At 42.6% G+C, this 16,393-nt stretch overlaps 1 protein-coding gene across 2 annotated transcripts in view; it reads right to left on the minus strand.

Annotated features, from left to right (window-relative positions):
- dlc1 (DLC1 Rho GTPase activating protein) overlaps positions 1 to 16,393 on the minus strand; it is a 67,896-nt gene that overhangs the window by 19,419 nt on the left and 32,084 nt on the right. Inside the window, exon 1 of one of the 2 annotated variants that reach the window (XM_060864668.1) lies at positions 3,342 to 3,586. The exons of the other annotated variant lie outside the window; for it this stretch is intronic. Coding sequence (XP_060720651.1) covers positions 3,342 to 3,354 — 13 coding nt within the window. The 5' untranslated portion in view covers positions 3,355 to 3,586. Of the gene's footprint in view, positions 1 to 3,341; positions 3,587 to 16,393 lie in introns of those variants that run through there. 2 annotated transcript variants of the gene reach the window in all.

The following is a 16,393-nucleotide window of genomic DNA, read 5'->3' on the forward strand; positions in this document are numbered from 1 at the left end:
ATGAATATGTTTTTCTAACAAAATAAATCAAGGAGAGAAAACTCAACCCCGTGTACAAGACTAGTTACTCATAACAAAGGAAGATATGATCAATATTCATCAAGTCAGAACTAAAGTAGAGGCTCTGAAGGTTACTGTCACACAGGCCACGCCTCCTTCGCTCACACTGACAGAACACAGAGGCCACGCCTCCTTCCCTCACACTGATGGGTCACAGAGGCCACGCCTTCTTCACTCACACTGACAGGACACAGAGGCCACGCCTCCTTCGCTCACATTGACGGGTTACAGAGGCCATGCCTCCTTCCCTCACACTGACAGGACATGGAGGCCACGCCTCCTTCCCTCACACTGACAGGACACAGAGGCCACGCCTCCATCGCTCACACTGACAGGACACAGAGGCCACGCCTCCATCCTTCACACTGACAGGTCACAGAGGCCACGCCTCCTTCACTCATACTGACAGGACACAGAGGCCACGCCTCCTTCCCTCACACTGACAGGACACAGAGGCCACACCTCCTTCCCTCACACTGACAGGACACAGAGGCCACGCCTCCTTCCCTCACACTGACAGGACACAGAGGCCACGCCTCCTTCCCTCACACTGTCAGGTCACAGAGGCCACACCTCCTTCGCTCACACTGACAGGTCACAGAGGCCACGCCTCCTTCCCTCACACTGACAGGTCACAGAGGCCACGCCTCCTTCACTAAAACATCAGTTTCCTCGACCATTAAAAACAACTTTGTTTTTTAATTATTCAAGTTAACAAATGTAAAAATCTTTGAGTTTTATAAATTTGAAATAATATTCGCAAATATTTCTTAACTTTTTTCGCCATCAATCGCTCAGAGCATTTTAAAACTCTCGTTTGGTCTCTGTGCGTTCCCGTCCAATCAAAAGCTAAATCATACCCTGATAGGTGGTCACCATGGTTACTTAAAAATCCACGCCTCTTTTTACGGGTTGAACTCGTTAACGCTTAACTGATCCAGTCGTGTTTATTCGCAGCTGTTCGATCATTTATTTGCAGCTGCACTCAGCGATGACGTGATGCGGTCGTTTAGTTCAAAACTGAGTGTAAAGTGTGAGGTAAATAAAAAAATAATAAACTCCCGGTGATGGACAGAGTGCTTTTGATTGTGAGCTCTGAACTTTGTGCATGAGGAAAGCTTTCATACATACAAGCTTCTAAAATTATCCAGCTCTTTTCTTTCTCTCTCTTTCTCTTTCTCCTTTTCCTGTCTGAGGAAGTTCTCACAATTGCAGGCCAATATTGTGTCAGCATGAGGAGGAGGAGGAAGAGGGAAGTGCATGCTCCCCCTGCGGTGTGTGTGTGTGTGTGTGTGTGTGTGTGTGTGTGAGAAACAGACGCTGGTCTTCTGGAGACTGAGAATGTAAATTTGGTTCTTCTAGCATTTCAAAGCCAATGTTTGCGATCACCTTCACAGATACAGACAGCTCAGGGTTCTAGTTAAGTTCCACATGGAGGATCGGCTCAGATTAAACACTATACAGTCAGCGTAGCAGTGAACTAAAAATATCGTCACCTCGACCGACCATATTTACGGATAATTTTATTTTCCTGATAACTGTAACAATAAAAAAAACTGCAAGGATGCTATCGACAGACTGTGTTTAAAAGTATTGGCACCCTAACAATCACAAAATAATTATGAAGTGTTTATGAAACATGAAAAAATTTAAACCAGGTATATACACAGTGTTGTGTGACGTCGCACGTGTAATCAATCAAACAGACATGCTGCTAGCCCCGCCCCTTAAACGGGTAATAAATATGTGTAGCCAGAACTTCTGTTCCAGGATGGGGTGCCAAAACTTTTTGCTTAAAGATATCACTGGCTGACACACACACACACACACACACACACACACACACACACACACACACACACACACACACACACACACACACACACACACACACCTGGATGTTCATGCATCACTCTGTGGATTTGAGGCATATCGAATGATTCCATTAAGGTCCGGAAACATATGGGAAGAGTGTGTAAGTGTGTGGGAAACCCTGGAAACGAGATGATCCTTTCCATCTGGACACACTCTGTCTCTCTCTCTCTCTCACACACACACACACACACACCTTGGCATATGGAGGTCATTAATATTAGTTTGAAACCCATTTACACGTCACTTTCCACCGATCACAAGCACTGACACGATCTCAAGTCAGGACAGTACAATTCTGCTGGCAAAGTGGAGACCGAACATGTTAATAAAGTGTGTGTGTGTGTGTGTGTGTGTGTGTGTGTGTGTGTGTCCCAGTCCTTAAAAAAATAAAATACCCTGCACATTCCAACAAATTCATCTACGCTATTGTACTTAAGCCACATGTCCAGTCCCAAAGACAGCATTTAATATTTTATTATTAGTTAAAGGTCGAACAAACACACTGAACGTTTGATAAAGTTTTTTTCCCCAAACACGCCATTGATCAAATCCTGTGGATCTTATTGTAAAGCTAATCAATAATCAATAATCCATCAATAAGAAAGAGAAAAAACAACCATATGGTCTTCAGCTCTAACCCTGGAGTACATTAGTACTATTCCCTGTGGACCTTCAGGTGTGAAGATGTGGACAAGCTGAAAACCTAAAGGAAAGTTTGCGTTCACTCATTATTATTATTATTATTATTATTATTATTATTATTATTATTATTATTATTATTATTATTATTAGATAAGACACACTTAAGGCCAAACCAAACACACTGATTAGAATAAACACTGTTGATTCAGCAGCTGTGTGACATCTGGAAGAGAGGAAAAGACCCAGAAAAATAAAAGAAGATAAGTGGAATGTTACTTAGAAAGTGATATGAAGAGGAAACGTTTCTGCTGTAAGTAGTGAGTGCAAAGGTACTGAACATTAACGAGCTCCTGATGCAACCGTGCGGAGAAAGTGGGAGAGAGGTCTCGCGTGTGCGAGTGCGTATGCGTATGCGAGTGGGTATGCGAGTGCGTATGAGAGTGCGTATGAGAGTGCGTATGCGTATGCGAGTGCGTATGAGAGTGGGCATGAGAGTGGGTATGAGAGTGGGTATGCGTATGCGAGTGCGTATGAGAGTGGGTATGAGAGTGCGTATGCGAGTGCGTATGAGAGTGGGTATGCGTATGCGAGTGCGTATGAGAGTGGGTATGAGAGTGGGTATGAGAGTGGGTATGCGAGTGCAAACTTTACTGAATCACACACACCATTCAGGGGTTTGTAACGTTGCCTGTGTGTATATTTATACACACACTTGTATATTCTGGAGCAATGAAAGAAAGAACCAGTAAATAAACTCTACTCACGAGTGAGGATCATTTTGGGTCGCGCGCAGTCACGTATACAGACACGTCTCTAATCCAGCATTACTGCGGAACTCGTGCAAAACGTGAGAAGTCAAGACCGACAAAAATCCTCATGCCACACGCGCTCCGAGGGCAAATCCATTGATCCGGGAACCAGACGTTACCAAAGTCCTCCTGAGTGCGTGAGAGTGTGTAAGAGTGTGTGAGTGTGTGTGAGTGTGTGTGAGCCCGCGCGCATCCACCGAGAGATTGTGAATGAAACGACTCAGGTCCTCACTATCACCAAAAGCCACGCCCACACCCAAACCGCGCTACTCTGATTGGTCAGAGCGCACCCTTCTCTAAATCTACACTGCGCTGATTGGTCAGAGTTTCTACAGAACTCTCAATGTTTAATATACCATAAATATTAATTAATTAATTAATTAATTTGAGAAGAGTCATCTAAAGATCTTTTTTTTGAAGTGTTTGTGTCAAGTGTTGGTTCCCAAATGGGTTCTAATCTCTACATAAACCAAACAACCAGAAATGTGTGTGTGTGTATGTGTGTGTGTGAGAGAGAGGTGTGTATGTGTGTGAGAGACAGAGGTGTGTGTGTGTGTGTGTGTGTGAGAGTGAGAGACAGAGAGAGTGGTGTGTGTGTGTGTGTGTGTGAGTGAGAGAGAGAGAGAGAGAAAGAGATGTGTGTGTATGTGTGTGAGAGACAGGTGTGTGTGTGTGTGTGAGTGAGAGAGAGAGAGAGTGAGAGAGAGAGAGACAGAGAGAGACAGAGAGTGGTGTGTGTGTGTGTGTGTGTGTGTGTGTGAGAGAGAGAGAGAAAGAGAGAGAGAGGTGTGTGTGTGTGTGAGAGAGAGAGAGAGAGTGAGAGAGAGAGAGACAGAGAGAGACAGAGAGAGTGGTGTGTGTGTGTGTGTGTGTGAGAGAGAGAGAAAGAGAGAGAGAGGTGTGTGTGTGTGTGAGAGAGAGAGAGTGAGAGAGAGAGAGAGAGAGAGAGAGACAGAGAGAGTGGTGTGTGTGTGTGTGTGTGTGTGTGAGAGAGAGAGAGAGAGAGAGAGAGAGAGGTGTGTGTAAGAGAGAGAGAGAGAGAGAGAGAGAGAGAGAGAGAGAGAGACAGAGAGAGGTGTGTGAGAGAGAAAGAGAGAGAAAGACAGAGAGAGAGAGATGTGTGTGTGTGTGAGAGAGAGATAAAGACAGAGAGAAAGACAGAGAGAGGTGTGTGTGTGTGTGTGTGTGTGAGAGAGAGAGAAAGACAGAGAGAGAGGTGTGTGTGTGTGTGTGAGAGAGAGAGAAAGACAGAGAGAGAGGTGTGTGTGTGTGTGTGAGAGAGAGAGAAAGACAGAGAGAGAGAGGTGTGTGTGTGTGTGAGAGAGAGAGAGAAAGACAGAGAGAGAGTGAGGTGTGTGCGGTTTAGCAGTATTGTCTCTGTCCTATCTAATCTCAATCTCAGTCCATTCCATTTCTTGAGGTTTTGTTTTATTGCCTAGCCTACAGGCTGTGTGTATGTGTGTGTGTGTAGTGTGTGTGTGTGTGTGGTGTGTGTGTATCCAATCATGTGTGTCTGCTTTGATATTCTGTACCTAGTTGAGTTGTTAGACCCAAATGTGACATCTATGTACCAGTTGCACACACACACACACACACACACACACACACACACACACACACACACACACAGTAATTGAGTGTTGCAGCTGTGTTGGTGTGCAGTGGTGTGTTGCACAGGAGCATTTTATTTGTGTCTTTGTGCATTGTATATGCTCAGGTCAGTGAGGAAGCAGCACTGTGTGTGTAGTGTGTAGTGTGTGTGTGTGTGTATCCAATCATGTGTGTCTGCTTTGATATTCTGAGGCTCATAACAGGAAATGACAACACACACACACACACACACACACACACACACAATAAAACACTTCCTGTTATAAATCTATTCTCTGACCTTTTGACCTGCTGTTTTTTTAATGATAAATTCAATCTTTCAGTGATACTCATTCAGTGATATTTTTTAGGTTGCCAGATTATCCACATCTGACCTTGTGTGTTATTTTAATTCCAGATTCACAAACACATTTTATTTTACACACAAATAATTTAACCAAAAAGGTGCTAGCCAAAAAAAAATGTTTTGTAAGGCTGTGGACACGTGTTAGGTGTCAAAACACGCTCTTCTAGAATAATCCGCTCACTTCTCCACTCAAAGCCTTTTCTTTGGCATGTCCAAAAATCTGAAAGAGTATCTGCAAGAGAGATGATCTCAGCCTGAGGGGGATCTTAAAGGAAACAGAACCTTCTCGCTGCGGTCATATCGCAGTAGCTCCTCACCCTTCTTCATCCTTCTTTTCATCTTTCACTTTTGATGTCCACATCATGTCAGTTTGATGTATGGTATGTGCTTCCTAGAGAAGAAGTGGAAGCTCTTTGAAGCTATCTCCAAAAGAACCAGGACAGAGTGATCCAAGGTCAAAAGAGATGACCTGCTTCCCATAAGGTTCCCATAAGGAATTCCAAACTACCGGCTGTATCGTAGCCAGCAGGGGGAACAAATTGGAATTGTGGGAAGATTTATCAAACAGAATGAAAAACATTTGAAATGTTTGATGATTTTTTGGACAACGTGGTTTTTATTTTACTTTGTAGTCACTTAAAGTAGAGAATTAGCACTTGGTAGAGTTTTAGCCGTGTCTCAGAAACACTCAAAGGCATTCGTGTCTCAGTACCTCATCCATCTTCATACCTGGCACTTCTCATGGTAGGAAAGATATTTAGGCAGCATTAGAACATGCATGAGATAAAAAAAAGTGATGAAGCTGGTTGAAGTTGAAGATCTTCACCTGCTTTTATGTTTATTTTACTTCAGATGCTTTTTCCCTTGTCAAGCTCTTTCCAACCCAACTGGCCTAGATGGTCTACCTGCTTGCTAAGCTGCTAGCTGGTCACACCAACCTGGCCAATAAAACCCCTCATTCTGGCCAAATTTGATTGGGTTGTGCCTTGTGTGCCTCTGCCTTGTGTGTGGAGTTTGCATGTTCTCCCCGTGCCTCGGGGGTTTCCTCCGGGTACTCCGGTTTCCTCCCCCGGTCCAAAGACATGCATGGTAGGTTGATTGGCATCTCTGGAAAATTGTCCGTAGTGTGTGATTGTGTGAGTGAATGAGAGTGTGTGTGTGTGCCCTGCGATGGGTTGGCACTCCGTCCAGGGTGTATCCTGCCTTGATGCCCGATGACGCCTGAGATAGGCACAGGCTCCCCGTGACCCGAGGTAGTTCGGATAAGCGGTAGAAGATGAATGAGTGAGTGAATGTAGTGAGAAACCTACACTTTTTAACCACAGCATTGAGGAGGTAAAAAAATATTTACACATTAAAAAACTGAACAAATAAAAAACCCCAAATCAATTCTAGCTTAGGTTTAGTTACGTTATGGTTAAATTGTGGGACTCCTTTTTAAAGCAGCTGCAGTCTTGCATACCAACATACCATCCAGGCAAAGAGGCTTCAGGCTTCACATCATACCTCATATTTTTTCAATTAGTCATCCATGAAGATAAGAGATTACAAACGAGAGATTGAGGGCAGTGAACTAGCGAGAGAAATGTTTATTTTAGCTTCAATGACTAGACCATTTTTCTTTTTAACTCGCATTAAATAGAGGCAGCGTTTGGCTCCTGTTTCTCACTATCCAGGTTATGATTCATGGAGATGTCATCACATTTCCACTGCGGAATTGTCCAAACAGTATATATGGCCTGTTGCTAGACACGCTGCTGGAGCTTCATATCCCATGGTTCATTTAACCCTTTCAGGGGGTTTTCTGCTTGATTCAATCCTACAAATTGGCTCTTAGCTTTTGTTACAGATGACCAGACACCATTGTTACAGCTACATCACTTTGGCTGAGCAGTAACAGGCAAACAACCAACAAAAGACTGCAAGGTTAGCATTTGACAGTGTGGTCTATGGAACATTCCAGCTTTGCTTGCTTGCTTCTTAGCAGCATTGTTTTCCTTCACTTTAATGAGAGCAGAAATAAGAGCCGTCTCAAAGCGCTAATGGTCTGGCGAATCATTTCAGGCAGAGATCTAAACTGTTTACTCTGCTCTTTTTACAGTGGAAGAGATAAGAACTCGCTGTGCTTCGTCTAATCGTTTTTTATTTATTTATTTATTTAAAGTTCTCAGTTGCTCGGACACTTTCACCCACTTTTTCTCTTATGTTTCTGATTACTTTATTATGTGTAGCAATCATGCACAGAGATGGGGGACTCGAGTCATATGACTTGACTCGAGTCAGACTTAAGTCGCAAATTTAGACTTGCTTGACGAATATTAAAAAAAGACTCGACTTGACATTGACTTGACATTCATGACTCGAGACTTGACTCGGACTTGAGTTATATGACTCAGAGATGGTGGACTCGACTTGATTCGAGTCAGACTTAAGTCGCAAATTTGAGACTTTAGACGTGGTTGACAAATATTTAAAAAAAAAGACTCGACTTTGAGTTGACATTCATGACTTACTTGTGACTTACTCCCACCTCTGAATGCATAAGGGATGATTTTACAGCTAATTTGCATTACTAACTAGCTAACTAGCATTCCTGAGCTTCTTGGACAGTTTTAAAAAAAGACTGACAAATTATAAACACACCTGTCTTTGGTTGTCCTGAAACCTTACAGAATTTTGTACAATTGCAAATATTACTCAGCCAATCATTTACCTTTTTCTAAGCAAGGGTCCAAGGTAAACATTCATTTTCTGCTTGTTGAATGACCAATACTGGTCTACTGACCCTATTTGTCCACAAGGAAAGTATGAAAAAAAAACTAATATCCTGGACATGTGTCCCACTAGTGATTTAAAACATGCTGGAAAAACCTTTTCCATAAAAAAAAAAATCTGTGCCAAAGTACGTACTATAAGGCAGGAATGAGGGGGAAAAAGGGTGGAAATCATGTCAGACATTCCTCCGCCTGACACATACGTGATGAAGTACCGAGGCTACGTGAGTAACTTGGCAAAGCCGAAGTGGGCGCTCATCATGTGGCGGCCGTGTGCCAAGCTCTTTGGTCTGTTCATTAATCATGTACACAGCTTACTTACACACAAGCCATGCTGCTTCAAATTACGTCCTGCGGTCAGACAGCCTTGAGAGAGTGCTGAGAATGGGACGAAAGAGCGCTGTTTAGTTCACTTGTTAGCACACGCTTGGCCTGACTGCTGACTTGTTAAAACGTAACATGGAAGCAAATTGAAGATGGAGTTTTTTTTTTAAAAAGCACTGGGTAGTATTAGGAGTTCCATCTAAGCCCCTTCAGTTCACCAGGAAAAAGTTACAGCCCCTATAATTCCTCCAGTTTAGCAGAGATGCTGATACTCAACCAGCAATTTGTTGACACATGAATTGTTTCGTCTGTGGCTCATCGAAAACTGTAAACCTACACAATGTACTTTTGTTGTCCAAGTTTCACAAAGATGATAAAGGTACATGACATTCTAACGCTAACGAGATTTAAGTTTGGTTCTTGTCATACAGCATATCTGTTTTATTGATGTCTGTTTTTTGTAGTCATGTTGTCTGAAGTCTATCCTCCTAAATCAGGAGCATGATAATAACCTCATTTCCTGTATATATCCTGTTTTGAGAACTTCTGAATAAAATAAGTTTTACCCAAGTTTAAAGGACACAGTTTACAGAACTGATGGCTTGGAGATATCACATATCACAGGCATATGGCCTTTCTCTTTTATGGAGGCTCAAAGTGAGGGTAAGCATCTAATCTTTCTTCTGATCCTGATGCTTGACCACGCTGTGACATTTGACCTAGAGATTAGTGAAAAGAAGTGGGTCAATATAAGAGGAGAAAGATACTTCAGGCTCTAATGCTAATGAGACTTGAGTTTGGTTCTTTGCTTCATTCTGACATTGGGGTGAGTCGGAGAGCCAGCGTTTAAGCCTTTGTGCTACCGATCAGAAGGTTGTGAGCTTAAAGCCCTTCGCTATCAAGTGGCCGTTGACTGTTGATCAAAATTCTTTTGAAGCTACTTTTTAAAATGTGTCAGTCGAATGATCAAGTAGAAATTCCATTTCCCTTTCGCTTGGCTTGTGATCTTAGAGAAGTTTGAAGATCCAACATTGCAGAACAGATGGGTCGAGGAGATTGACGGCATATGGCCTTGTCTCTGTTTACCGGAGACTCCGAGGATTACCTAGAAACGGCATCTAACCTTTCTTATCCTGACCCTTGACTGTATTGTGATCTGTAGATTCCACAAACTAAACCAGGTGGGCAAAAGAGAACATGTCAGAAAAAAGATGAGTGAGAAATGGAGCATGTGGACACCAATTAGATAAAAAGCGCACGCCATCTGCACAAAGATGATAAGCAGCGTAAAAACACCACTCAAGCAAAATAGAACTTTTTTGTGCCATATGTGAACACGTGTTCAGCCACTTGGTTGGTTTGTGCTTTCTCCCAGGCTTTCATAGTCCTCTGGTTCTTTTGTGTCCAAGTTAATTTCCTGCACATCTGTGGAGAAACTGATGAACTGCACGGGGGAGTTGAGCCATAAAACACCTCGTGTTGCCAGCAGAATTAGATCTCAACCCGGTTCACTTTCTATAAAAGACTGAAGAGAGACAGGAACAGTGAGCACATGCCTGGCTAAGTGTGTGTGCAAATGTATGTCAGGACACGTTGGTAGAAAATGTTATAAGGTCTAGAAGTGCTCGAGGGCACAGACATGAATGCAGCTCATTGACCAGACAGGAAAGCTCTGAAAGCTCAGTGTGTGTTTTAGGGATACTGAAGTGGCCATTCATGGGGTATTCAGGGGGTCTTAACGCACCAGGCAAGGACTGTTACAGCTGATGGAGCCGTGAATTGTTATGAGTACTTTAGAGTCGAGTGGTTTAAAAGAAGAACATGACAACGTACTACATCGAACGAATTTACACCATTTTTACATTTCCTCACCTTCAGTAGTGAATGACTACATAAGTGGTCTTAGATGAACCACTCATCGACCTCAACCTCAAGTGGACCGTCTCCTTAACTCATCAGTTGACAAAGTGGTATTTGTTTCAGCCAAAAGCCAACGTCTTTGAGCACGCAGAATATCCAGAAATATCGTTTTAATGTGGGATCTACTTGCCCTCATCCACTAACTAATGAGTCTTGGTTACAACAGTATCATTAAGATCATTATGAAGATCATATATATATATAAATAAAAAAGATCTTGATTTGACTGGAACACAGTCAAGATACACAATAAGAATACAGTCTTACAATAAAGGGTTCTTCAAAGGATATTGAAGGATTCGCTTGATTATTTTATGCTCTTGGTTTTCAAAAAAAACCTCCTTTCTTTTTTGGTAGTTCTGTTCTTGAACCTCTAAAGGTTTCCATGAGAAAGACAGATGAAGAAACCAGAGTTTCAGAAAAAACAGTTTCAAAGTTAACACTCTTAACAGAAAACGAGTTCTTTTAAAGCCTACGCTCTCCAGAGCATTCTGTGTAGTAAGTCTGAGGAACCTATTTGACAAAACACACACAGAAAAAACAATTTGGGCCCCCAGGAGATTCTGCAGGTTTCTTTTACTCTCTCTGTTCTGGTTTTTGGTTTATGTCCCTAGATGCGAGAAAGAAACTGGGTCAAAGTCGCCTTTAGACTGAGGCAAGCTAAGGAAAGATGATGTTGTCTTGGAACATAAAACAAAACAGGACCACAAACTGAACACAAAAGACAAAGTCTCAAGTCAACCATGCCAAGTTTCTTTCTGTGCTGTGAAGCAATGTTGGGAAATTTATGCTAAAAGCATGAGTGGTATTTTGTTCAGATATCAGTGTTTCCCACCTCCACAAAATCCTGGGAATGGATATTCCACCAGACTAAAACTATCTAGGCCACCAGACATGGACTGATTTGCATAGTTGTCATATTTCTAGTGCATTCTAGAAAACATTCCAAGCCTCTTAGCCACAGAATATGATCTACATAAAAAAAAACAGGGACGTGGTACAAAATTCACTCACTCTCTCTCTCTCACTCACTCACTCACTCATTTCCTACCGCTTATCCGAACTACCTCGGGTCACGGGGAGCCTGTGCCTATCTCAGGCGTCATCGGGCATCAAGGCAGGATACACCCTGGACGGAGTGCCAACCCATCACAGGGCACACACACACACACACACACTCTCATTCACTCACACAATCACACACTATGGACAATTTTCCAGAGATGCCAATCAACCTACCATGCATGTCTTTGGACCGGGGGAGGAAACCGGAGTACCCGGAGGAAACCCCCAAGGCACGGGGAGAACATGCAAACTCCACACACACAAGGTGGAGGCGGGAATCGAACCCCCAACCCTGGAGGTGTGAGGCGAACGTGCTAACCACTAGGCCACCGTGCCCCCACGTACAAAATTCAATAGCACCAAATTGTTTAAAGTCTTCCCAATAACAGAGTCTTCAGAATTCCAATGCATCAACAATTAAACAATTTACGTTGTGTTGTGATGTCACACACAACATAAAATATCTTACACATTGCTCATTAATTCCAGAAGGAAGAGACTCAGAGTTCTTAACCACAACAAAATGACTCAGATTAAGGTTTCTCTCTTTCTGGGATGGTCATGTGACCGAGGGCTGAGGAACACATGTAAGGCACATGACCTACAAGACTTGGGGAGCAACTCTGAAAGCAACTTGGGGGAAGTCGTGGCCTAATGGTTAGAGAGTCTGACTCCTAACCCTAAGGTTGTGGGTTCAAGCCTCGGGCTCCACTTTGGATGGGTTAACTGCAGAGAACGAATTCTGAGTATGGGTCACCGTACTTAGCCGTATGTCACGTCACTGAAGGATGCCTAAGGATCTCATAGGAGGAAGGCTTGCATTTAAACTAGAGAAACATATCGTCGCTGTCGGGCGGAAACCTCGTATGTCCAAATTTGGTCACTTTCATATTTTTTCACATATCGATGCTATTGGTCAGTCCCCACGTGAGTCTGTTATTTTTACAAGTTATTAACCAATCTAAAGCCTTGAAAATAGCTTGAGCGCAAATCTCATAACTCCATTGGACACTTCAACTGTCCACCTCTTCCTCACTCCGTGGGAGAGCTTCACGGCATATTTCTCCTCAAGAAGAGTCGCAACGAATCAACACGTCTTCTGAGGTAAATGTCTTCAAAACACTGGGCTCAAAGAAAAAAAATCTTGACCCCCGCTAGTTCTTGTGCTCGTCTGAGGACAGGAATTTAGCGCAAGACAATCCACTGCAACGTGGACTAAACCCTGTGTACTGCAGATAAGGTACGGCGTTTTTTTAATTTCCTGAAAAATAACGGTTTTCGAGACACGAGGATTCCGTCTGACAGCGACGATATTCAATCTAAGGGAATTTGTTCTGTCAGTGCTTCAGACAATTGATCTTTCTCCATTATGTAAGAGTAGTCAGAGTGACCTTAGGGGTTATTTAATTACACTGCATAATTACAGGTTATGTGACCGGCCATGTCACCGGTAGTGCGGCAGAAATTTAAGACAGAGACACACTCTTTTTACACATCTGAGCAGAACACACACACACACACACACACACACACACACACACACACACACACACACACAGACCCAAGAGCTGAGGCTTTTATCTAATCTGTCTAAAAATAAAAACAAATAGGAGAACGCACAAAGGCTCTATATCCCTAAAATACAGATCAAGATTCGTTACAAAGACCTGCCAAGAACTTTATTTGAACTGGTTGTGGAGTTGAATCCTAATATTATTTTGTTCCACTGAAGCACAGGAACCTTCAGTACTTTTTGTCACTCGGTTGAAACGGCGAAATGACCAGAACGTCCAAATGATCAGTAATTCCTCCCTGAGTCTGAATGCTGGCTTGATCTCAGCCAAGCTGTATCCAAAATCTCCAGCAGAGAGTGAGCAGCACATCAGCATAGCCGAAGGAAAGCAAAATCACATTTCCTCCTCCTCATACTGTACTCCATTCATTCACAGAGAAGCACATGACTCATTCACAGTGCTTCTGTTTGGACAGTAAACTGTCTGTTTTTGCTTATCCCATGTTTTCTTGAGCAACAACTAAACCATTGTTGATGGTACCATGCTGTTTCAAAGATACATCAAACAAGCCTATTGTCTGAGTCCTTGAGCATAACAGGATCGACGGAGAAATTAAACAAAAATGCATGAACATGAGCAAAACATCAGATCATGCATCATGACCAGACAGACTCTGTAACCTCGAGGCTCAAACAACTGAGCAAATAAACAAGAATAACAGAAAACCGATGACTGCCTAGTAACACGATCTGGGGACGGCTCTGGATTCTATCGGTCATGATCTACTGAAATGGTACATGGCTCATTTTTGACACTATCTTAACCAAGTGAGGATTGAGTAGGAGAGATAGAAGTGTTTCCTTTAATCATTGTGAGTGTGATGGTATCCCGGTATTCTTAACACTAGTGACGTGACGTACGGCTAAGTACGGTGACATACTCAGAATTTGTTCTCTGCATTTAACCCATCCAAAGTGCACACACGCACACAGCAGTGAACACACACACACCGTGAACACACACCCGGAGCAGCGGGCAGCCATTTATGCTGCGCCGCCCGGGGAGCAGTTGGGGGGTTCGGTGCCTTGCTCAAGGGCACCTCAGTCGTGGTATTGCTGGCCCGAGACTCAAACCCACAACCTTAGGGTTAGGAGTCAAACTCTCTAACCATTAGGCCACGACTTCCCCCAAAAACTATGACCAGAACCTGGTATTTCAGTATTTCAAGAGCTTGGTGTTCTGGTATTCCAGTATGAGGATCAGAGCCTAATGAGGACCAGAGACTGATATTCCAGTATTAACAAGAACTAGAACGGGGGTCGGGGGTCTGACAGGGCCTCGTATTCCAATAGTAACTATCAGGGCCTCATATTCCAATAATAATAATAATAATAATAATAATAATAATAATAATAATAATAATAATAGGGACCTGGTATTCCAATAGTGTTCCAATATAGGGCTGGTATTCCATGTGGTAGCCTAGTGTTTAAGGTGGATTACCACTCGGAAAGTTCCCACGTTCACCAGGCTGCCACTGCTGGGCCCCTTAGCAAGGTCCTTAACCTTCAATTGCTCAGTTGTATAATAGGAGATAAAATGTAAGCCGCTCTGGATAAGGGCATCTGCCAATTGCTGCAAATGTATTCCAAAAAAAAAAAACATGTGGAATGTGGAAATTGCTCACAACAGAATTTTAGGCTAATGGTATTCTGTCTGTGACCTAGTGAACCAGTGTTGATGTATTCATTGTTAGAACCTACAAAGCACTTTTGTATGTCGATCTGGATAAGAGCATCGTCCAAATGCCATAAATGTAAATGTAAATAAATGTAAATAAATGTAAATAGTAACTATTAGGGCCTTGTTTTCCAAAGCCTGGTATTTTGGTTGCTTCTTGAACTGGAGGCTTATATTGGGGTGATTACTGTTTCTTCCAGATTTATGGACTGATTTGTGCATCATTCAAGCCAATTGTCATAATTAATTTTTATTAAAAGCTCAACTCAGATGTTGCTTGTCTGTTTTGCTGAATGTCCTTCTGTCACTTGCTGGTGTGAAAGTAATACTAACATGTACCATAATGTGTAATACACAGACAAAGGGTCAATTGTGAGTAAGCACAAGGACACATGGTAAGATAAAGGACTTATTAACCTGAGTCATGAGACAGCCCTAACTCATAGACCGTCTATGTGCTTGAGTCAAATCCCTGCAGTACCATTTCTCTCCTTCCTTTTTTGTTTGTGATTTCACTCTTTCCGCCTTGCTCTTGTCATCCTCTTTATCTTACTTTTACCCTCTGTCACACATGCACAATAACCCTCTATACACGATCATAACCCGTGTCATACCGGTAGTGCCATTCCTGCCATGACCACACACGTGTACCTGCACACGTGTTCTGAATAGCAGCGGGTCATGTCACACGTACGCTTCGTTGCTCCGTTATTCCGACTCGCTTTTTATTAAGCCAGCATGACAGCACAGTGGAGTTCAGAGCTGGGTCAAAGTTCATGCAGCAGAGTTTGAGCGTCCCAAGGACAGCGCTCCTGTCAGGATGACACTTAGGCTGTGACCTCAGGGTCAGGGAGCAAAGGTCATGGTGACACCTCTTTTTTTCAGGAGGTCATACATGTTGAATAGGTGCCCTGAGGAGGAAATAGTCTGAACTTAACAACAAGGATGTGGGTGACCAGTGGAATTTAGCCAGGAGCATCGCAGCCCTGGTCCTGATCTACCACTTTCTGTGGTTTAACACTTCTACTTTAACTCATCAGGAGCTTCTGAATTATTAAATGTTTATTCCATAAACAATTAAACATCAGGATCTAAAAAAAAAATAAAGTGGCTGACAGTTTCTAGGCAGAACAGTTAATGCATACACCTTTAACACAATAGCATTCTTCATTCTTCTTCGCTTACAGACAAAAAAATGGTTTTATATAGAACCTGTTAGGGTTTCCCCAGAGCATGGGGACGACCAACAAACGCTTAGGTGCTAAAAGTTTTAACGCAAGTTTTGTGCTTGACCAATTTAGTGATTCTGATTTATAAAATTGTGTCCAACGTCTAGATAGAAATCGTGGAAGGTACCAACGAGATACTGTAAAGATTTGAACTGCAGCTGATAGGAATAGTTTTGCACTCAAATCTCCATCAGCAAACAGTTCAACAAATAACTTCCGATAAATTTGACGAAATAGACTTTGTAAATGTTCAAAATTAGAATAAATTCCCTGCTTACATAATTGCACTTTTTGACCATATAGTACAGTTATAGGAAAGTAAATTGTCGCTTTCTATTATTCTGTTAACCGTTACTTTTCAGGAAATTAAAAAAACGCCGTACCTTATCTGCAGTACACAGGGTTTAGTCCGCGTTGCAGTGGATTGTCTTGCGCTAAATTCCTGTCCTCAGACGAGCACCAGAACTAGCGGGGGTCAAGATTT

Source organism: Tachysurus vachellii, chromosome 2 (genome assembly GCF_030014155.1).
Source record: "Tachysurus vachellii isolate PV-2020 chromosome 2, HZAU_Pvac_v1, whole genome shotgun sequence".
Classification (NCBI taxonomy): Eukaryota; Metazoa; Chordata; class Actinopteri; order Siluriformes; family Bagridae; genus Tachysurus; species Tachysurus vachellii.